Source organism: Pelophylax lessonae (genome assembly GCF_965119305.1).
Source record: "Pelophylax lessonae genome assembly, chromosome: 1".
NCBI classification, from domain to species: Eukaryota; Metazoa; Chordata; class Amphibia; order Anura; family Ranidae; genus Pelophylax; species Pelophylax lessonae.
This window is the reverse complement of record NC_138768.1, coordinates 523,198,522-523,221,624: the sequence shown is the minus strand read 5'-3', so window position 1 is coordinate 523,221,624 and position 23,103 is coordinate 523,198,522. Positions and strand designations below refer to the sequence as shown.

The 23,103-nt window shown below is 47.1% G+C and overlaps 1 protein-coding gene across 1 annotated transcript in view; it reads right to left on the bottom strand.

Moving 5' to 3' along the window:
* MRPL1 (mitochondrial ribosomal protein L1) overlaps positions 1–23,103 on the bottom strand; it is a 96,072-nt gene that overhangs the window by 44,810 nt on the left and 28,159 nt on the right. Inside the window, exon 6 of the mRNA XM_082266885.1 lies at positions 19,070–19,181. Coding sequence (XP_082123011.1) covers positions 19,070–19,181 — 112 coding nt within the window. The remainder of the gene's footprint in view (positions 1–19,069; positions 19,182–23,103) is intronic.

Genomic DNA, 23,103 nt, shown 5'->3' with positions numbered 1-23,103 from the left:
CTCAGTTTCAGGATTTTCGCAATCTTCTTATAGCCTAGGCTATCTTTATGTAGAGCAACAATTCTTTTTTTCAGATCCTCAGAATTCTTTGCCATGAGGTGCCATGTTGAACTTCCAGTGACCAGTATGAGAGAGTGAGAGCGAAACACAAAATTTAACACACATGCTCCCCATGCACACCTTAGACCTTGTAACACTAATGAGTCACATGACATTGGGGAGGGAAAATGGCTAATTGGGCCCAATTTGTACATTTTCACTTAGGGGTGTACTGAATTTTGTTGCCAGCTGTTTAGACATTAATGGCTGTGTTGAGTTATTTTGAGGGGACAACAAATGTACACTGTTATACAAGCTGTACACTCACTACTTTACATTGTAGCAAAGTGTAATTTCTTCAGTGTTGTCGCATGAAAAGATATAATAAAATATTTACAAAAATGATGGGTGTACTCACTTTTGTGAGATACTGTAACTAATTAGTCAACAGTATAGTTCCTGTAATGTTTTTTGTTATTATTGGACCCTAAGCTAGTACAAATAGGGTAATAGCCTAAAGCTTTATGGTCCCTGTCTTGGTTGGCATTCCAACTTATTAGCACACTGGAATACTGAGCGGGCATTAAAACTACCACTACCACTATTATATACTACCAGCCAGATCTCACAACTGTTATTGTGAGCCTCCCCAGATAATAGGGAATGCAAAATTCAATATACAAACTCATATCCCCATTAAAGCGGAGTTCCGGGCACAAAAAAGATTTTTTTTTTTTGTGCCCCTCCGCTAGGTATGCCTCACCTGAAAAGGAATTGGATAGTTATTTTTTTTTTTTACTCACCTTTTTATTGAAGATCGTAAATACTCACCTATGACAGCTTCCTCCTCCAGCGCCGAGGCTCACCTCGTCACTTCCTGCCTCGCGATGATTCCTGGGAGCTAAACGTCATCGCTCCCAGGAATCAATGCGCCGCACCGGCCCCGCTCGTCATTTCCGGGCGACGCCGCATTCCCCTGCTAAACAGCTTCTGGGCATGCCCAGAAGCTGTTTAGGAATGCGGCGCCGCACCGGAAGTGACGAGAGGGGCCGGTGCAGTGCATTCTGGGACACGAAGACGCGGAAGAAGACAGAGAAGAGGACCGTGCCGGCTTCAGCTGCCCACAACCGAGATGGAAACGCTGTGGAAGAAAATTTCTAAGTAAGTATTTCTTCTAAAAGGTAAGTGCGAACCGGGACAGATCAGAGGCTAGCCATTGTGGAATGTGCTAGCCCTGACTGTCCCGGGGGTATGTTCAGAAAAAAATTGTTTCTCTGCCCGGAACTCCGCTTTAAGTTTGTTTTTACATTTCTGTTAGAGTTCATGTCGATGGACATTCTAGTTAAATGCTATAATTTCTGTTCCAATGAATGCAGCTACTTTTGAAAGGAAAACGCTGTGTTCGACAAGAAAAGGCTGTGTTTGACCTACTTTGCCTACAGTTCAAACACAACTTAATTAGGACACGTATTTACAAACATGGAAGATCTGTCTATATCAGGGGTACTCAAATGTAAACTTGAAAGGTCCACTTACAAATTTTCCATTCAGTCCGAGGTCCGTAAAAGTGACCGTCAAATTCCAAATACAGAACGCCAACAACAAAAAAAGGCATTCCCCAAAACTTGCCCCCATCCAATGCAGAGCGACCATGTGCGTGCCCCCATTAATGCAGAGCGACCAGTGTGCATGCCCCCATTAATGCAGAGCGACCATGTGCGTGCCCCCATTAATGCAGAGCGTGTCCCCATTAATGCAGAGCGACCATGTGCGTGCCCCCATTAATGCAGATTGACCAGTGTGCGTGCCCCCATTAATGCAGATTGACCAGTGTGCGTGCCCCCATTAATGCAGAGCGACCATTGTGCGTGCCCCCATTAATGCAGAGCGACCATTGTGCGTGCCCCCATTAACGCAGAGCGACCATGTGCGTGCCCCCATTAATGCAGAATGACCAGTGTGCATGCCCCCATTAATGCAGAGCGACCATGTGCGTGCCCCCATTAATGCAGAGCGACCATGTGCGTGCCCCCATTAATGCAGATTGACCAGTGTGTGTGCCCCCAATAATGCAGAGTGACCAATGTGCGTGCCCCCATTAATGCAGAGTGACCAGTGTGTGTGCCCCCAATAATGCAGAGTGACCAGTGTGCGTGCCCCCATTAATGCAGAGTGACCAGTGTGCGTGCCCCCATTAATGCAGATTGACCAGTGTGTGCCCCCATTAATGCAGAGTGACCAGTGTGCGTACCCCCATTAATGCAGATTGACCAGTGTGCATGCCCCCATTAATGCAGAGTGACCAGTGTGTGTGCCCCCAATAATGCAGAGTTACCAGTGTGTGTGCCCCCAATAATGCAGAGTTACCAGTGTGTGTGCCCCCAATAATGCAGAGTGACCAGTGTGTGTGCCCCCAATAATGCAGATTGACCAGTGTGTGTGCCCCCAATAATGCAGAGTGACCAGTGTGTGTGCCCCCAATAATGCAGAGTGACCAGTGTGTGTGCCCCCAATAATGCAGAGTGACCAGTGTGTGTGCCCCCAATAATGCAGAGTGACCAGTGTGTGTGCCCCCAGTAATGCAGATTGACCAGTGTGCGTGCCCCCATTAATGCAGAGTGACCAGTGTGCGTGCCCCCATTAATGCAGAGTGACCAGTGTGCGTGCCCCCATTAATGCAGATTGACCAGTGTGCGTGCCCCCATTAATGCAGATTGACCAGTGTGTGCCCCCATTAATGCAGAGTGACCAGTGTGCGTGCCCCCATTAATGCAGGGTGACCAGTGTGCGTGCCCCCATTAATGCAGATTGACCAGTGTGCGTGCCCCTATTAATGCAGATTGACCAGTGTGCGTGCCCCCATTAATGCAGATTGACAAGTGTGTGTGCCCCCAATAATGCAGAGTGACCAGTGTGCGTGCCCCCATTAATGCAGAGTGACCAGTGTGTGTGCCCCCAATAATGCAGAGTTACCAGTGTGTGTGCCCCCAATAATGCAGAGTTACCAGTGTGTGTGCCCCCAATAATGCAGAGTGACCAGTGTGTGTGCCCCCAGTAATGCAGAGTGACCAGTGTGTGTGCCCCCAGTAATGCAGATTGACCAGTGTGCGTGCCCCCATTAATGCAGAGTGACCAGTGTGCGTGCCCCCATTAATGCAGATTGACCAGTGAGTGTGCCCCCATTAATCTGGACTGCCGAAGAGGTCTGCTTCCTTCTGTCATCAGCGGAGGGGTTAGAATTGAGAGGATCGGGACTCGGGAGGATCGGAGTGGCTGTGTTTTACACTGGCAGCGCTGCATGATTACAAAAAGCCGAGTACAAGTTCTTACCCGACGGAGAGAGGATGTCCTACAAAGTCCCGCCTCCTGGACACCGGCTCCTATGATAGACATCACCAGTGTTCTGTCTATCATAGGTAAGAGCCGGCCCAGGAGGCGGGACTTTGTAGGACATCCTCTTCGCCGCAGAAGAACTCGGCTTTTAGAAATCATGCAGCGCTGTAAGTGTAAGACACAGCCACTCCGATCCTTCCGATCCTCTCAATTCTGCCCCCCGCTGAGACAGAAGGAAGCAGACCGCTTTAGCGGTCCAGATTTAAGTCCGTGTGGGTCCGGAGGCAGCCCGGAGTCCGCCTATTCAGGACCCCGGGTCTATATTCTTTCCATTCGACCATAAATAGTGGCTTGAATATAATCCATTTACCAAACAATTCCTGAGCCAATTTTATTTATTTTTTTTATAAAAATTTCACTTACCAGTAAATTGCACATCTTGGAGTACAGGACAGGAAGCATAGACTACGAGTTACAGTATATGCCTTCAAGTGATTGGACAATGACTAAGCCTCCAGTGCACTCTCATATAGCCCCACTCACTAACTGGAACTCCAGCTATGTAGCAAGTAATTAGCAGAAACAGAGGAGAGGAACCCATTTCCTGTACTGTACGTTCAAGATATATAAATTACTTGTAAGTCAAAAATGTCCATTATCATAACTGTACAATACAGGAAAGGAGGTCATAGACCATGGGACAGCCCCAAGTTTTAAACTGAGGGGTGGTCAATAACATAGCAAACAGGCTTACAAAAACCAAGTGTTAACAGGCCCAAAATGCGACAGCTTGAAGTACCTTGTGGCTGAAGCTCGCATTAGCAGGGGCTAGAAGATCCGCAAGGTAAAACTTAAAGAAAGTATTAACTGAAGACCAGGTGGTGGCCTTGTACACCTGTGTGACCCTGAAAAATGGAGGGAAGAGCATTCCTTGAGAGTGTATGCCCTGGAAATTAGTTGTCTGTTCCATCTAGAAATTGTAGTGGAAGCAGGATGTCCTTACTTGGGACCTTCAGAGAGGACAAAAAGGGACTCAGTTTTTTTAAAAAGAAGATGATGTAGCTAGGAAGGCCCTAATTGCTCTGACTACATGCAGTGGAATGAAATCTTCTTGGCGCGTTTCACTAGACTGATTACTGTTGAGTGGGAATGGCAAAGACAGTCCCTGCTGAACCAGACAAATTTTGCTCCATCTATGGCCAGCCGTAGAGAAGGATGCCTGGATGCTCTGAAGAGGTGGTAGCAGTAGCCTTAGGCTGCTTTTTGTGGGGTAAAATTATCTTCCTCCATTAATAAATTTATTGAGGGTTTTCAAACAAGTGTGCACCATTAAAAGTAATGCATAAAAATGGGATTTTGACTTACCGTAAAATCCATTTCTCTGATGTTCATTGACGGACACAGCTCCTTATCTTCTTGACTATTGGGTTATACTGCCCCCTACAGGAGTAGGGCACTAGGCAGGAAAAAGTTTGACTACGCCAATGGGGCAGTCCCAGGGCGTATACTCCCTCTCTCAGCTATAGGCACTCAGTTTTGTTACAAGCAGTGTCAGAAGAAAGCCAACTCCACAGTGGGGTGGGTGCTGTGTCCGTCAATGAACATAAGAGAAATGGATTTTACGGTAAGTCAAAAATTCCAGCTCCTTATCTTCTTGACCATTTGAACGTCCCAAAGCAGTGTCAAATATGAGGGGTGGGAACAGCAAAAAAAAAAAAATTCTAAACTGTAGCCATCCAGGTAACATGGAGCTAAACCATAAACAACTGGAGCTCACCTGACAAAAACAATACACCCTCAAAGAGGACCAGGTCCTCTAAACAGCAGCCTGCAAAACCTTGCGGCCAAAATAAGCATCCACAGATGCCAACACATCCACCTTATAAAACTTTGTGAAAGTGTACAAAGACGGCTAGGTGGCCGCCTTGCAAACCTGCAGCACTGATGCCTGATGACGGAAGGCCCAGGAGGCACTAAGCGCCTGAGTAGAGTACGCCATACCAGGGAAAGTAGGAACCTGACCCTTAACTGAATAGGCCTGAATCACTGTCTGTCTGATCCATCTGGAAATGGTCGCAGCAGAAGCAGCCAACCCTTTTCGAGGTCCATCCGCGAGTACAAATAATAAGCCTGACTTCCAAAAAGACTCCGTAGCTGTCAGGTACACCCTGATTGCCCGAACCACATGCAGGGAATGTGAGGCAATTTCCGTAGGATGTTTAGGCCTGGGACATAGGGAAGGCAACACAATGTCTTCATTCAAATGGAAATCAGAGACGACGTTTGGAAGGAACGACAGACAGGGACGAAGAACCACCTTATCGCTGTGAACCACCAGGTAAGGTGAATGACAAGACAACGCCCCCAGATCGGACACCCTGTGTGCAGAAGTAATAGCCACCAAAAAGGCCACCTTCTGGGACAATGTAAGCAGAGGGGTCCTCCCGAAGACTTTTGAAGGGAGGTTTCTGAAGAACTGACAGCACCAAATTGAGGTCCCACGGCGGCAATTGAGACTGCACTGGAGGAGCCAAGTGTCAAACTCCCTGGATAAAGGTAGGCACCAAGGAATGTGTGGCCAATTGACGTTGAAAGAAAACTGCTAAGGCCGAACCCTGGCCCTTGATGGTACTCAAGGCCAGGCGCTGCTCAACCCCCTGTTGGAGGAAAGACAATATCTGAGCCACTGAAAAGGAGCGGGGGTGAACCCCAAGAGACTCACACCACGCAATGTACGTCTTGCAAGTACGATGGTCGATCTTCCTAGAGGTAGGTTTTCTAGCCTTTAACAGCGTAGGAATCACTGATTCAGACAAACCTCCATCCGTCAGCACCTGGCTTTCAACAGCAAAGCAGTTAAAGCCAGCGACTGTAAAGCATGATGGAAGACTGGCCCTTGGGACAGCAGATCTTCCCTGAGAGGAAGTCTCCAAGGAGCATTGGCAACCAACCGTACGAGATCGGCATACCAAGACCGGCGAGGTCAGTCTGGAGCCACTAGAATGACCGGAATTCCTTCTGCCTCTATCCTGCGCAGGAGTCTTTGCAGAAGTTTGAGAGGGGGGAAGGTGTAAATCAGACAATAATGACTCCAAGGAGCCACTAATGCGTCTGTGGCGTCGGCTAGAGGATACCGAGACCAGGTCACAAACCTCTGTACCCTCCTGTTAAGACGAGAGGCAAACAGGTCCACCTCAGGAATACCCCACCAGAGACACAACTGATGAAACACCTCCCCATGAAGTGACCATTCCCCCTGGTCCAACGCCGGTCGACTGCTTCCCGAGCTGCCAGGACACTTCTTGTGCCTCCTTGGTGATTGACATAGGCCACGGCCGTGGCATTGTCTGATTGAATTCATACCAGACACCCCTGAAAACGAATTGTTCAATGATCTAGACAAAGACTGATCGCTCTGAGTTCCAGTACATTGATCTCCTGAGCAAAATCTGTGTTGAGGATGCCTACCTAGCCGGACAGGCTGGCAGCCGTGGTGACAACCGTCCAGTACAGGGGGAGAAAGGATTTTCCCTGAAGTACCTGAGAACAAAGCCACCAGATCAGGGACCCTCTCGTACCCCCGCTCAACAGGATCAGATTGTCTAGAGACTGTGAATTCTTGTCCCATTTCACCAGAATCTTTTTACGGAGATCTCGTGTGGAACTGTGTAAACTGAACCGCCTTGAAGGTAGACACCATCAGGCCCAGCAACCGCATGCAAGCCCGAAAGGATTACCGTCTGCTGGACAACAGAAGTTGGATTGCCTCCTGCAATTTCTGGAGTTTTTCCAGAGGAAGAAACACTCTGGCTGAGGCCGAGTCAGACCCAGATAGTTCAGTTTTGTACACGGAACCAGAACAGACTTCTGGAGGTTCAGAATCCAACCCAACTCCCCAGAGTTCGCAGAGTAATCTCCAAGTTGTCCATCAGAGCAGTCTGAGACTCTGCTCGCAGAAAAAGATCGTCCAGGTACCCCAGTACCGTGATGACGCAACAATGCTAGTACTGGGGCTAACACTTTTGTGAAGACCCGAGGAGCAGAGAGGAAACCAAAGGGTAACGCCACAAACTGATAATGCTCCTCACCCAAGGTGGATTCTATTTATAATCATTAGTCATTTAGGTCAACATTGGATCATTCAGAGATCCTCACTGAACTTCTGGAGAGAGTTTGCTGCACTGAAAGTAAAGGGGCTGAATAATTTTGCATGCCCAATTTTTCAGTTTTTTATCTGTTAAAAAAGTTTGAAATATCTAATAAATTTCCTTCCACTTCATGATTGTGTCCCACTTGTTGATTCTTCACAACAAATTACAGTTTTATATCTTTATGTTTGAAGCCTGAAATGTGGCAAAAGGTCGAAAAGTTCAAGGGGGCCGAATATTTTCGCAAGACATTGTACCTCGTCTTCCTTCCTGGAAACTGTAAACAGATTTGAGTGAAACCCCTGAAAACGTTCCGAAGTCGGAATCGGGACAATCGCCCCTTGAAGTAACAAGTCTTGCATCGCCCAAAAGAGACCTCGTAAGCAATCTAGGGACAAGCGCAGGTTAAAAGGAAGAAGGATAAGGCTGAAACTCGATCTTGTAGCCAGACTGAATGACTTTACCAGGGAGGTCTACTAGCGAAGACATCCCTTAACCCCAGAAACAGGTGAGGGCCCACCTTCATGCAGAGGAAGCCTTGTCTGGAAGAGCCTGCTTGTGACTTGCCAGACCAGGAACCTCCAGTGGAGGCTCTGAAGGGCTTAGATCCCATGTCTTGAGACCCTGAGGGACGAAAAGGCCTCTCAAGAACCAAGAAGAATGGCCCCCGTCTACGGCGGGGCTCCTTGTCCTTGGAAGCCTGCGAAGAGTACTCTTCCCCCCTGTGAGGCCCTTAATGATGTCATCCAAGGAAGCTCCAAACAGGTGATCCCCCACAAATGGGAGATCAGATAAGGCCTTCTTATAAGTCTGATCCGAAGACCAGCATTTCAGCCAGATAATATGCCGAAGGACCACTGCTGAGACAGTCTGGAAATCAAAGAAGCAGCATCCAAAGAGCCATCACAGACAAACTGTACCCCCTGGACCAATTAATCCACCAGCTCCACAAAGGCAGGGGGAAGCTGTCCCCACTTCAAGTCCCGGTGTAAAAGTTTAGCCCACTCGGTCAGAGTTTAAAACACCAGGGCAATAGTAAATACCGGCCTAAGTGCTGAATCAGCCACAGTGAACATATGGCGGGTCAGAGCCTCCGACCTCCTATCAGTCAGATCTTTAAAGGCTGGGGATTCCTCAACCAGAATTAAGGTGGCTTTATTTAACCTGGAAACCAGCGAGTCCACTACAGGTGGGACTGTCCACAAACAGTGCATTTACCAGCGCTTTTTCATGCGCGGCTAGAGGAGTAGAGGAATCATCCTCACTATCTGAGCACGCAGGGTGCATGGACGCAGACCAAGAAAGGTAACTCGCATCCGCGACAACCGAATCAGATTCACAATCTGATGAGACAGATGAAGCAGCTGAAGGCAGGGGACGCTTTTTGCTACCCCGTTTTCCCAGGACCAAATCCACCTTGGACACTAAGGACTCCAGGATCGCCGTCAGTGCAGTCAGGGATTGTTGAGACCCGGAGAGCCCGGCAGCCTCTAAGAGGGGATCAGGTGGGGAAATGTACTCCAGGGACTCCATTAGAAAAGAGGGGGACCCACACAAAAAAGTGTATACCACTGCTAGGGACAACCCCACCGTGCTGGCAGCCCTACAAAAAGACTCACCACCACTGATCAGGCACTTACAGCACCAGGCAAACTGCACACCATGCGGCAATCAGGAAGAGAAAGATCCAGGAGCCAGCACTAAGGGATGAGGCGTGGCTTCCACCACCGAAATCACACGCTTCAAAAACATGGCTGCCGCTATTTTCAATGAGAAAATGATAAGAAAATGGCTGCCGAAGCTACACAAACGTGGCCGCCGATCTACAGCACAAAAACCACAAGAAAATGGTGGCACTGTGTGGCTCCCGGGGGCCCAGGGGGGACCCCAGGAGCACCGAACACGATCCCAGCAGTAAGAGGGGCCCTGGCAAGAGCCCCCGCCAGGTATAGCCCCCACCTATAGGTCGATCATCCCGTCGCCGTGGCACGCTCCCCCCCCCCTCGACACCCCAGACCGACCTAAAAGGTATGGCCACCCCATGGGAGGGGAGAGAGGATGTGGGCAGATGAGGGGGGGGGGGTAAGAGGTTTGCAGAGGACCACTAAGAAGGGGGGGCGCTGCATGGGAAGGAGGGGAACCTGGGGATCCAACCGTCCCAGGGAGGGGCCCATGTCCACCCCAAAAACCTCCAGGGTTAGAGGGGGGACAGCTACTTACCATACCAGAAACAGGGTGGGCACCGCTCCTGACAGACCACCACTGCATTGGAATAGAGGGGGCTGTCGACCAAGAGGAACGCTGCGAAGTCGCATGCTCCGCCATGAGGCGTTTAACTTGCAGGCCAGCCTCTGTTCAGTGGGGCAATGTCGTGGCTGACCTAGAGCGGAGCTGAGGCCTGCGCACACTCGCTCGCCAGACTGGGGTGACCCTCTGGATCTAGATTATCCAGTCCGACGGACAAGCCCCGCAGTTGATAGTAGATTCTCACTGGAACAAAATAACATGGATAGTAAGAAAATTAAATTTAAAAGGAAAAAAATGCCAGAACCAGAGATCCCAGCAAGGAACTAGGTCCTTACTCCTGACTAGGCAGAAAAAACTGAGTTCCTATAGCTGAGACTTGGAGTATAACCCCTAAGACTGCCCCATAGGTGTAGTCAAGATTTTTCCTGCCTAGTGTCCTACTCCTGTAGGGGGCAGTATTACCCAATGGTCAAGAAGATAAGGAGCTATGTCCGCCAATGAACGAAAGAAAGATGCCTTTTAAAAGCAGGCTCATCAGACAGAGCCATTAACCACAAAATTCGCTCATATGCACAGAGTGCAATGTCATACTAAAGACCTGGCAGAGTACACTGTATAGGGCATCAACACGAAATGGCAGCACTTAAGCCATGAGATGCAATTATTCCAGCAGAACAGGTTCCCAAAAGACAGAATCATGTTCTCTGGTCATTTTAGCACAACAGGTTCCTAAAATACAGCAGAACAGGTTATTAAAAGACAGGATTATGTCCTCTAGTCATTTTCCCAATTCAGTTAGCAACAGCCTGACGAATGGATATAGCCACTACGGTCGGTTTTAAGGCAGAACAGGAGCAATAGTTGCCTTCAAGAGGGTTTCTAAGCATCCATCAACAAAATCCTAAACATAGAAGTTCAGCCAAAACCTATCTAACTCTAAACCTACTCGCAGCCACATTCTAAACCTAATTTATCTAGCCCTGTAAAGAAGAAATCAATGTATTTACCTGTTCTGCACCCACTCCGATCCTGTGCTAAACTGACAGCAGGAGCTTCAGTGTGTAGGCTTATGCAGGAAAGGCAGCTGACAATGGAGGCCTCATAGGAAATCTATGGAGGAAATCACTTAACAGGCATTTCCCAGCCATTGTCGGTTCTCTCCTGCACACAGCATCCACTGCTGGAGACAGAATGGACTTCAGAAAAGGTATGTATAGCGATTTTCTCTTTACAGGGTTACATAAATTTTAGGTTTTCAAATGTGGCTGAGAGTAGATTACGCATTACCAAGTTTTTGGCTGAACTTCCACTTTAAAGGAGGGAACATTTTCATCAAAAATAGTGAGATTCTTGCTGAAAACAGAAATGGCAGGATCCACTACCAGGACAGACCATTTTTCCATAAATTCCTTTTCCATAGGTTATAATTTAGCAAAAGAGTTTTGGATGGACAAATACCTCTAAGTGTTGACCAAACCTCATGCAAAGCACAGTTAATTTGCATGCGCAAAGAAAAGATCTTTGTAGACTTTGTCAGATATTTAGTGGCCATAGAAGCTTGCTTAGGCTGAAGAGATTCCAGCGACACTAGGCATGGCTAGTATGCACGCATCAATAGGTGAGCTCACAGTAGAAAGGCTATGGCATGAAGCCTTACCTTGTGCCTCATAAAATGCAAGAGGTGAAATTTTCTCTGCAGTATCCTCTTCTGCAGCCACCTCACCTTCATCAAAATATTTCTCAAAGAGGTAGGAGGTTCAGAGTCCTACTCCTGGATAAATTTAGGAGGTGGAGAAGAGCGCTTTTGGACCCTTTTCGCAAAGAAACAGGCATAGTAGCAGTGAAATTTTCCTTAGTCAGGTTGGGCTATCTATTGTGCCTCTGAGGGAGAGCTAGAATTGGGAGGAAGGGAGCTGTGTCAAAATAAGACCTTGCCACAGTGCAGCAGAACAGCCATCACCCTAAGCAATTTGCTGGTTTTACTTAGGACCATCTGTCGCATGATTGCCGTTACGCCCTTTTTTCTCAGCTCCTCTGCACCTTGTCTCTGCCAATGATAAGTGAGAGTATTACCTGTGGGGTACACATGAAGTGAATCCAGAATGAGAGGGTTTTAGCATGTATAGGATCAGTTCCCGCATAGTGCCTCACAAAAGTGTAATAGGTAGTCAGGAAATAAGATTTGAAATGTATGTCCCTAGAACACCTGATGGTGCCCCCTGCATCTTGGGCCTCTTACACAGCCTGGCCACATACAAAGTCTCACATGTGGTATCGCCATAGTCAGGAAGAGTAGCAAAATATATTTTGGGGTGTAATATTTGCTATGTACATGCTATGTGTTATAAAAATCTTATTCATAGAAACCTTTGTGTAAAAAAAACGGAATTTTTGTAAAATCTTAACGTAAAATTCCTTTCTCTGAGTCCTCCGACAGTCGCCGCCACTTCATAATCTTCACTAATGGGGGTAATTGACCTTTGCTCCACAGGAGTAGCTAGGCAACAAGATTTGTTAATATCAAAGCTTTTAGCATATCACACCCCTAGGGGGTGGTCCCCTCAGTCAATACCTCCCTGCTTCCAGCATTCTCAACTCAGTTTCAGTAGCATAGCAGTAGAGTACATAAACAAACCCCAACAGAGGGGCGGGGGCGGCGACTGTCGGAGGACTCAGAGAAAGGAATTTTACGGTAAGATTTTACAAAAATTCAGTTTTCTCTTACGTCCTCCGACAGTCGCCGCCACTTCATAATCTTCACTAATGGGGACGTCCCAGAGCAGTGTAGACATGAGGGGTGGGAAAAAAACGCAGCCGCGCCTAAAGCAACGCAGTACCCACATCAGAGAAAGGAACCTTACCAAAGTAAGAGAACCAACCTGGCAACAGGAAAAAGTGCTCAACAGGAGCAACAACCCAGGAAGAACAGGTAACCCAGGGGTAAAAAACACCCCAACAGCCAAGGGCTCAAACAAGGGACCCTAAGGCACTGCCGCACTAAGAACTTTACGGCCAAAGGAAGCATCTGCTGATGCCTGAACATCCACTTTGTAAAATTTTGAGAAGGTGTGAACGGACGACCAAGTCGCTGCCTTACACACCTGGGCCACAGAAGCCTGATGACGATAGGCCCAAGACATACTCAGAGATCTGGTAGAGTGCGCCTTCACAGGGAAAGGAGGAACCTTCCCCCTCAAAGCATAGGCTTGCACAATCGTCTGTCTAATCCATTTGGCGATGGTAGCAGCCGACGCCGCCATGCCCTTCCGAGGTCCCTCTGGAAGGACGAATAGGGAATCCAACTTGCGAAAGGACTTAGTCGATGACAGGTAAACCCTGATCGTCCGAACAACATCCAAGGCATGCAAAGCCACCTCCTTCGGATGCTTAGGCTTCGCGCAAAGCGAAGGCAAGACAATGTCCTCATTCAGGTGAAATTCCGAGATCCTCTTCGGAAGAAAGGAAGGGTTAGGTCGCAAGACCACCTTATCCAAGTGAATCACCAAGTAGGGAGAGCTGCAGGACAAAGCTGCCAGCTCCGACACCCTGCGAGCCGAAGTGATCGCCACCAAAAAGGCAACCTTCTTGGACAACAGAGACAACGAGATCTCCCTGATCTTATCAAAGGGAGCCTGTTGTAACACGGACAGAACCAAGTTCAAGTCCCATGGAGGCAAAGGTTCCCTCGCACCCCCTGAACAAAGGTTCCAACCAATGAATGAGACGCCACAGGGTGTTGAAAAAGAACGGCCAGCGCAAAAATCTGACCCTTAATTGTGGCCAGCGCCAAACGCTGGTCCACTCCAGTTTGGAGGAAAGCCAACACTCTCGACACCGAGAATGAGCGAGGGGAATACCCCCTGGACTCACACCAGGCAAAGTGCGGTAGTAAATTTTTCCCGAAGAGGCTTTTCTAGCCTTGATCAAAGTGGGAATGACCCCAGGGGAGAGACCTCTATCCTTCAGGACCTGGCTTTCAACAGCCAGGCCGTTAAAGCCAGCGACTGTAAAGCAGGATGGAATATCGGCCCTTGAGACAGAAGGTCTTCCCGAAGCGGCAGGCGCCACGGAACGTCGACTGCCAGATTTACGAGGTCTGCGTACCAAGACCGGCGAGGCCAGTCCGGTGCCACCGGAACCACCGCGTGCGGTTCCGAGGCCAACCTGGGAAGCAGCCTGGACAGCAGCTGAAAGGCATACATCAGACGATACTGATGCCAGGGCGCCACTAACGCGTCTGAGGCGTCTGCCCGAGGATCGCGCGTCCTTGCCACGAACCTTTCCACCTTGCTGTTCAGACGAGACGCGAACAGGTCCACATCCGGAAGACCCCACTTCGCGCACAACATCTGGAAGACATCCGGGTGAAGGGACCATTCTCCCTGGTCCAGGGTCTGGCGACTCAGATAGTTCGCCTGCCAGTTCTCCACCCCCGGAATGTGCACAGCCGTTATCGCTGGGACGTGCGTCTCGGCCCACGACAGAATGTCGTTTACTTCCCGAGCAGCACAGGCACTCCTGGTGCCCCCTTGATGGTTGATGTAGGCCACCGCTGTGGCGTTGTCCGTCTGAACCCGAACCGGACGGCCCTGAAGCCGTTCCGACCAATGCAGAAGGCAAAGTTTTTTATCGCTCGCAATTCCAGAATGTTTATCGGAAGAGACGACTGCTCCTCCGACCAAGTTCCCTGGGCGGACAGAACGCCCAGAACACCACCCCAGCCCGACAGGCTGGCATCCGCGGTGAGCACCGTCCATGACAAGTATCGGAAGGACTTGCCCCCCGACACCGCCGGGGACCGGAGCCACCACAAAAGACCCCTTCGGGTGTGGCGGCTCAACGAGATCCGCAAATCTAGAGATTGCGGACACCGTCCCACTTGACCAAGATCTCCGCCTAAAGACCCCGCGTGTGAAACTGGGCGAAGGGAATCGCCTCGAAAGCCGAGACCATAAGACCTAGACATCTCATACATGTCCGGAGGGACGAGCACTGAGTGTCCCTGAGGGACCTGACCTCGTCCTGAAGTGTCCGGAGCTTGTCTTCCGGCAGGAAGACCTTCGCCTGAGCAGAGTCCAGGATCATCCCCAGATAGTGAAGATGAACCGACGGACACAACGTTGATTTTGGAAAATGTATCGTCCAACCACCTCACAGGCAGCATCCCTGCAGCGAACAGGGATGGGTCGTTCAATATGCCAGGGAAACCTGAGCTGAACGCTCGATGGCAGGCTGGGGAACCCCTGGCCCTGAGCCCTGGGATCCAGGGTGGCCAGTCCGAGACCCAGCTCCGCATGATCATCTTCATCAGAAGAAACTAAACTAATGCTGAGAAAAGAACAGCTAAGTAAAAGAAAGAGAAAAATACTCAAAATAAAATCAAAAAGAGAATAGAAGGCTGAGACTGAAAGCCCCAGCACAGGAGCAGCCAGCTACTCCTAAGCTAGGCAATTGAAAACTGAGTTGAGAATGCTGGAAGCAGGGAGGTATTTTGACTGAGGGGACCACCCCCTAGGGGTGTGATATGCTAAAAGCTTTGATATTAACAAATCTTGTTGCCTAGCTACTCCTGCGGAGCAAAGGTCAATTACCCCCATTAGTGAAGATTATGAAGTGGCGGCGACTGTCGGAGGACGTAAGAGAAAATACGTTTTCCATTTTCTTTAAACATTTTCCAAAAACTTGTGGAAAAAAATGACATACTCAAAAGACTCATTATGCCTTCTAGAGTGTGTGTTGGGGTGTTTGCTTTCCAAAATGGTGTCATTTTTTTGGGCATTTGCATTGTCCTGGTGCTCCAGGGCCTTCAAAACTGTAAGAGGTAGTCAAGAAATTAAATGTGTATTTAATGTCCCTAGAACACCTGATGCTGCTCCCTGCATGTTGGGCCTCTGTATATGGCCAGGCTGTGAAAATGTTTCACACATGTGGTATCCTCATACTCGGGAGGAGTAACAGAATGTGTTTTGGGGTGTAGTTGCAAGTATGCATATGCCATGTGATAATTCTGTGAAAAAAAATCTTAATTTTGCAAAACATTGTGGGAAAAAACAAACTCACAATGCCTCTTACTAAATACATTGGAATGTTTGATTTTCAAAAAGTGGTCATTTGGGGGGGGTTAGCATCGCAAGAATTTAGATAGTACTGTATATACTCGAGTATAAGCCGAGTTTTTCAGCACATTTTTTTGTGCTGAAAACGTCCCCCTCGGCTTATACTCGAGTCAAGGGCTATAATCGAGCTCCGACGGGCTTAAGCTTTAAAAATGGCGCCGCCTGTCGCATACATGTCACCACGCACGTGCCGCCGCTCGGGAGAGGCCGGGAATAGCCGAAATGATACGAGTGGTGGTGGCGCGTGCGCAATGACGCGTCGGCGCCGGGCGGCGCCATTTTTAAAATGAAGGCGCCTCTGGAACAGGTAAGTGAAACAGCTTCACTACCTGCCATTATGCAGGGCTGCGGGCACACTACAAGGGATGCAGTGCTGCGGGCATGGTCCACCTGAACCATGCCCACAGCACTGCATCTCCTGTAGTATGCCCACAACCCCGGATCCTCTTGTACCATGCCAGTACCCTGCATTCTGCTGTACCATGCCAGTACCCTGCATTCTCCTGTACCATGCCAGTACCCTGCATTCTCCCGTACAATGCCAGTACCCTGCATTCTCCTGCACCATGCCAGTACTCTGCATTCTCCTGCACCATGCCAGTACCCTGCATTCTCCTGTACCATGCCAGTACCCTGCATTCTCCTGTACCATGCCAGTACCCTGCATTCTCCTGCACCATGCCAGTACCCTGCATTCTCCTGCACCATGCCAGTACCCTGCATTCTCCTGCACCATGCCAGTACCCTGCATTCTCCTGCACCATGCCAGTCACCCTGCATTCTCCTGTACCATGCTCGATGCCCTGCATTCTCACCCTAGGCTTATACTCGAGTCAATGATTTTTCCCATCTTTTTGTGCTAAAAGTAGGGGCCTCGGCTTATACTCGGGTCGGCTTATACTCGAGTATATACGGTACATCAGGTGTGATCAATTTTCAGTGATTGGCACCATAACTTGTTGACTCTATAACTTTCACAAAGACCAAATAATACACACACTGATTTTGGGTATTTTTACCAAACATATGTAGCAGTATAAATTTTGGCCAAAATGTTTTCATTTATAGAGCAATAAAATAAAAACCTATTGGTGATTAAATACCACACCAAAAGAAAGCTCTATTTGTGTGAAAAAAAAGGACAAAAATTAATATGGGTATAGTGTTGCATGACTGAGTAATTGACATTCAAAATGTGAGAGCACTGAAAGCTGTGCCCAGTGGACAGGTGGTTAATAAGGGTTAGTTAACGTAGTGATGAAAAAAAGAATGGTTTTGAAATCTTCTCCACAGGGGAAGAGATCCATCACCTAAGGACACCAACAACAAACTGTTCCATGGGGTGGGAGGGGTTATATGAGGGTACACACCCAGGGGTAAAGCTTTTGCCAGTGTCCAATCACCTAAAGGTAGCGTTTATGAAACCCATGGTCTGGGACTTGTTGTTGATTAAGATAGTTTGTTTTTACCCTGCAGTTATGTAGCGTTTTTTTACTATCCTATGCAATTGTTGCTTTAAAAATAAACCATTAATACAAAGGATTCCCAGAGCTCAATAGGATAAAAAAACGACAGCAAATACTGCTGAATTTGAGGCTCACTTTGCCCAACTTAAACTTCAGGCTTAAGCTGGCAGTAAAGCTTTATTTTTCAGCTAGCAGTCTAGTTGGTTCTAACATAGATCTGTATAGTCATTGTTTTCTGATTTCATTCAAGTTTTAACTTGTGTTGAAGGGGAAGTGGTGTTGCCCCTGAAACACGATGGCTGTTTTACAAGACTTTTTTTTACCAACAATTAAAATGATGTTGGACTCTTATCCAATTTCAGTCTGCTAAATCTTTCTGTATTTCTATCTTAAGCATCATGACCACAATGCCCCCCCCCCCCTTCCCAATTCCATGGTGTAGGACTAGAAATACTTGCACAGATGTTCAGTGTGTGTACAGTGTTACAAACATTTCCAGTCTTGGTGACAACACCACTATGCCTCTGCACTACTTTTTGAGCTGCCCCTGACTTTGCCAGTAGTCCTAATTACCATGTTTACTCACAATCTGTTAGGAAGTTCTTTACTTACATGATGCAGCCAATCATTTGCATTTTGAACTTACCATGTGCCTCAGCTAATTCCTTATGTGCAAACTTTTAGCATCCTGATTCAAGAACCTCACTAGCCAGTGGTTGCTAAGCCTCTGGTAGCACTGTTAGCCTCTGGCTGCAACTTAACTGGAGTAAGTCATCTTCTACTAGCTATTTCTGAAATTCAGTTAATTATTGATTGAATTGGTCTGTTTTGTCATTTCACCAGCCTTTTTCATTATTCATATTATTAGTCATTGTTCAGTCAGCTACAAGGCATGGCAATGCTGAACTATTTCTCTAGGTCATTTTAAGGAGAATCTTCACTGCTGTCATGCTTCGATTTCTTGGAAAGCATTTTGTCATGTTATGCCCTCTAGGGACAAAGTTACCAAATCAAAGCCTTGTAAATTCACTTCAGCTATTGCTCACAGCCATGCCTATTCTGGCTTTCATGATAATCTTCATGAAGGTCACCTTTGCAATTTACCTTTCAACCACTCCACAAATTCCAAGGAAAATCTTACAGCAGGTAATCTTCATTCAGCTTCTTCTGGCAACCGCTACCTGAAATTCTGAGTATTGTGTATTGAGGTAAAATAGTCTCTTATGCTTTCAAACTCCCCAAGGGCAGAACACTACCGATAAGCAAAATGATAATATAGATAAAAAAAATATTTGCCTCCACCGAGCAGAAAAACAAGCGCTTAAAGTGGTTCTAAAGGCATAACAATTTTACTTTAATGCATTCTCTGCATTAAGGTAAAAAAAAAACTTCTAGTATCAGCTCCCCCCAGTGTTCCAGGTTGGACCATTGTAACTATGAAAAAATATATCATACCTTATTAATTCTATCTTGGCAAATAAAAGAAAAATAGGAGCTGCATAAGGCCTATACAGGATATTTTATGCTTTTTAGTGCCATGTTTAGATGAGGGAAAAATAGTGAAGCGTACCCTGATCCCATTTGCAATTAAAGAAAAATAATTAACAATGACTACAAAATCTCTTTTTTTTTGTAGCTGCTATTCAGTACTAAATAAGGCTGCATATAGCCATGCTCTTTACAAGGCTCATAATAACACCAAGTTGGTTTATTTCCATACCTCTTTTGGTCTTCGGAAATTTTTTCCTCAGTTTGTTTTTAAGAATATTCAGTTTTGGAACAATTTCGGGTGTTGCTATATAGAAATCCGCTTGCACTTCATCATTCAAAATCTGCAAATACAGCATCCTATTAGTTCTGCATTTCATTCAAATGATGGGTGAAGTTTAAAGAGGCCCTATTACCAACTCATGCCTTTTAATGTGACCACAGCAGCAGAGGGTCACTTACAGACACTGTTTCTCTGCTTAAGAAATTGACAATTTCAAGAGTATAGGACCGTTCTGGACCCTTGCTGCTCAATGCTCATGCTCTAAAAGTCTCTATAAATGCAGTCCTTTATTTTCCTTTTAGTAATTTCTGTGCTTACAGTCCTTTCTGTTCCCAGAAGCTGTGTGGGACAGCTCCCTATTGCATGTTATGTGGCTCTACATTTGGCAAGGTTGTTATTCAGCAATGCTATTAGTTGAGGTCACAGGGCTGATTACCAAACCCAGGCAGAAGAAAATTCAAGTTAGACTTACCGGTAACTTGTTTTCCAATAGTCTTTCAGGACAGCACCTTAGAGAGATGGCTCCTCCCTCTCCTCATCAGGTAACACCCCATCCACCAGATTTTAAAAGGAGGCTTCTCCCACCATTCATCAGTTTGTAGAAGAGTACCTCCGGCCCATGCTGGAACACATAAACAGATATGGTTAATCACAGCAATACATTTTATACAATAGGGCAGGATCCTCCTGCTGTCCTGAAAGACTATTGGAAAACAAGTTACCGGTAAGTCTAACTTGAATTTTCCCTAAAACGTCTTTCAGGACAGCACCTTAGAGAGGATTATCGAGACTTACTCAATTTAGGGAGGGACCACAGCTTGCAGGACCTTTCTGCCAAAAGCCTGATCTTCAGCTGCCAAAAAGGTCCAACCTATAGTGTCTTGCAAATGTAAAGTAGCTTGACCACGTAGCCGCTTTGCAGATCTGATCTGGAGTGGCACCAGCTTTCTCTGCCCATGTAGTGGCTAACGCTCTAGTAGAGTGAGCTCTGATCCCCTGTGGGGGAGACAATTTCATTTGGGAGTAAGCCTCTGAAAAAGCGGATCTGAGCCATCTGGCTATTGATCCTTTTGATGCCTGGCGACCTTTTTTGTTGCCAGAGAAAAGAACAAAAATAGAGTTTGATGATCTAAACTCTTTAGTAACCTCCAAGTAATGTATAAGGACCCTTCTTACATCTAGGTAGTGAAAGCTTTTTTCCTTATCTCCTGATGGATTAGGACAGAAGGTAGGTAACACAATTTCGTGTGAGCGGTTTCTCGTTGAAGCTACTTTTGGGAGAAACCCTGGATCCGTCTTGAGAATTATCCTATCTGGATATATGGACAAGAAAGGTTCGATAGCTGATAAAGCATGTAATTCACTGATTCTTCTTGCTGATGTTATTGCCACCAAGAAGACCGTCTTGAGGGTAAGGTTTTTTTAGTGTAACTGTTTCTAGTGGTTCAAAAGGTTCTTTGTGAAGGCCTGAAGGACCACCGACAAGTCCCATTTGGGGAAGCTTCTGATAGGCACTGGTCTGGAGCGGGTAAGGGCCCTGAAGAATCTGATGATTAAAGATTCTGAAGAAATGGGCCTTTCCAAGAATACCCCCAGGGCTGTAACTTGTACCTTGAGGGTACTTACTGCCAAACCTTTTCCTGCGCCCTCCTGTAGGAACTCCAAAATTGAAGTAATACTGTCCAATTTTTGATCTTTCGATTCACACCAGGTATTATATGTCTTCCAAACTTTTGCATATATATTCCTTGTGACTTTTTTCCTACTGGAAAGTAGAGTAGCAATTAATGCGTCTGAAAATCCTTTCCTTTTCAGCAGTTGCTCCTCAGATACCAGGCGGTGAGCTTTAGCTTTTCCACTTCTGGATGATAGACTGGACCTTGAAGCAGTAGGTCTTGACGAAGAGGGAGCTGAAAAGCAGGTTTGACTGATAGTTGAAGGACAGTCGAAAACCAAACCCTTTTGGGCCAATAAGGAGTGATCAGGATCACTGAGGCTCTTTCCATTTGGATTTTTCTCAATACCAACGGAATGAGCTGGAAGGGGGGGAAGGCATACCCCAACCTGAACCTCCAGGGATGTGCCAGGGAATCTACTCCCAGAGAGTTGTCGTTTCTGTGGAGTGAGAAGTAAAGTGGAAGTTTTGCGTTTTCTTTCGTTGCAAACAGATCCACCTCTGGCTTTCCCCAAGTCTTGGTTATCAACATAAAGACTTCTGGGTTCAAGCTCCATTCTGCTTCTCGGATCTTCTGCCTGCTTAAATAATCCGCCACACTGTTTAGTGTACCTTTTAGGTGGATTGCTGACAAGGAAAGTAACTGCCTTTCCGCCCATTGCAGAATTTCCGTTGCCAACAGCTGTAGGGTTTTGCTTCTTGTGCCCCCTTGCTTGTTTAGATATGCCACCGTAGTGGCATTGTCTGAAAGGACTTGAACACGAGTCCCCTGAAGATTTTGAGAGAAGGCAGCTAGGTCTAGGCCGACTGCCTTTAACTCCTTCCAATTTGAGGATTTCCTTGTCTCGGTGTGAGACCAAACCCCCTGTGCCAGGTTTTGGTTCCAGTGGGATCCCCACCCCCAACTGCTTGCACCTGTTGTTAACCTCTGGTCTGCTGGGAAGGACCAGGCCAAACCCTGGGACAAGGTTATCTGATTTCTCCACCACCAAAGGGACCTCTTGACCTTGGTGGGGATTTTTACCTTTAAGTCCAAAGTCTCTGGATTGTGATCCCAGATTCTGAGGAGGAAATATTGGAGTGGCCGAAAATGCAGCCTTGCCCATTGGACAGCTGGAATTGATGCAGTCAGGTTTCCAAGGACTGACATGATCTCTCTGATCGACCACCACTGATTTGTTTGTAGCCTTGCTACCAAATTCTGTATTTTGACCTGTTTGTCTTCTGGTAGGAAGATTCTTTGTTCCACAGAGCATAACTGAAACCCTAGGAACTGAACCCGCTGAGCCGGTGTGAGATTCGATTTCTTGATGTTCACTATCCATCCCAGAGCTTCTAGATGACCTCTTGCCTTGTGCAGGTCCTCTTGAAGTTTTTCCTTTGAAGGGGCAAAGAAAAGCAGGTCGTCCAGGTAAGGCACCACAGAGATTCCCTGAAGGCGGAGTGGAGCTAAACACTCTGCCATTACCTTCGTAAAAATACGAGGGGAGGATGATAGCCCGAAAGGGAGTGCTTTGAATTGGATATGGAGAATTTCCTTTCCCAGATTTACTGCCAACCTTAGGAATCTCTGTGAGCGAGGGGCAATAGGGATATGCAGGTAAGCATCCCTTAAGTCGATTGATGCTATGAAGCATCCTTTTGTTAACAGGGTTCTGACTGTAAGAATTTAGTCCATTCAAAACTTTTTGTACAGAACTGACCTGTTTAATGGTTTCAGATTCAGTATAAGACGAAAATCCCCCGATGGTTTCTTTATCAAAAATATGTGGGAATAGAATCCCTGATGTTGTTCCTCCACTGGAACTGGACAGACAACTCCCTGTCACCTCAGGTCCTTTAACAGGTCCATCATAGCCAGGGCTTTTTCTGCATCTCTTGGGAGGTTTGTGACAAAGAACCTTTCGGGTGGCGTCTCTGAAAACTCTATGTTGTAGCCTTGGGACAGCATATCCAGAATGTATTGATTTTCTGTTATGGCTGCCCAATAGGGGAGGAATTCCCTCAATCTTCCTCCCACCGGCAATGTCTTGTCATTGTGTTTTGTTGGTTGACACAGGAGGATGGAAGAGAACACCTCCTTTCCCTTTGGGTTTTTGTGTCGACCAGTTTCTTCTCTTCTCCTGGGGTCTGCTATTTTGCTGAGCTTTTTGAGGTCGAAAAAGCTTCTTTGCTGCCTGTTTCTTCTTCACAGGAAAAGACTTCTTTTTGTCTGCTGTTCTATCTAGAACAGAGTCTAGCCCAGGCCCGAATAGTAGATCCCCTTGAAAAGGAAGTCCACACAGCTTAATTTTAGAAGCTGTATCTC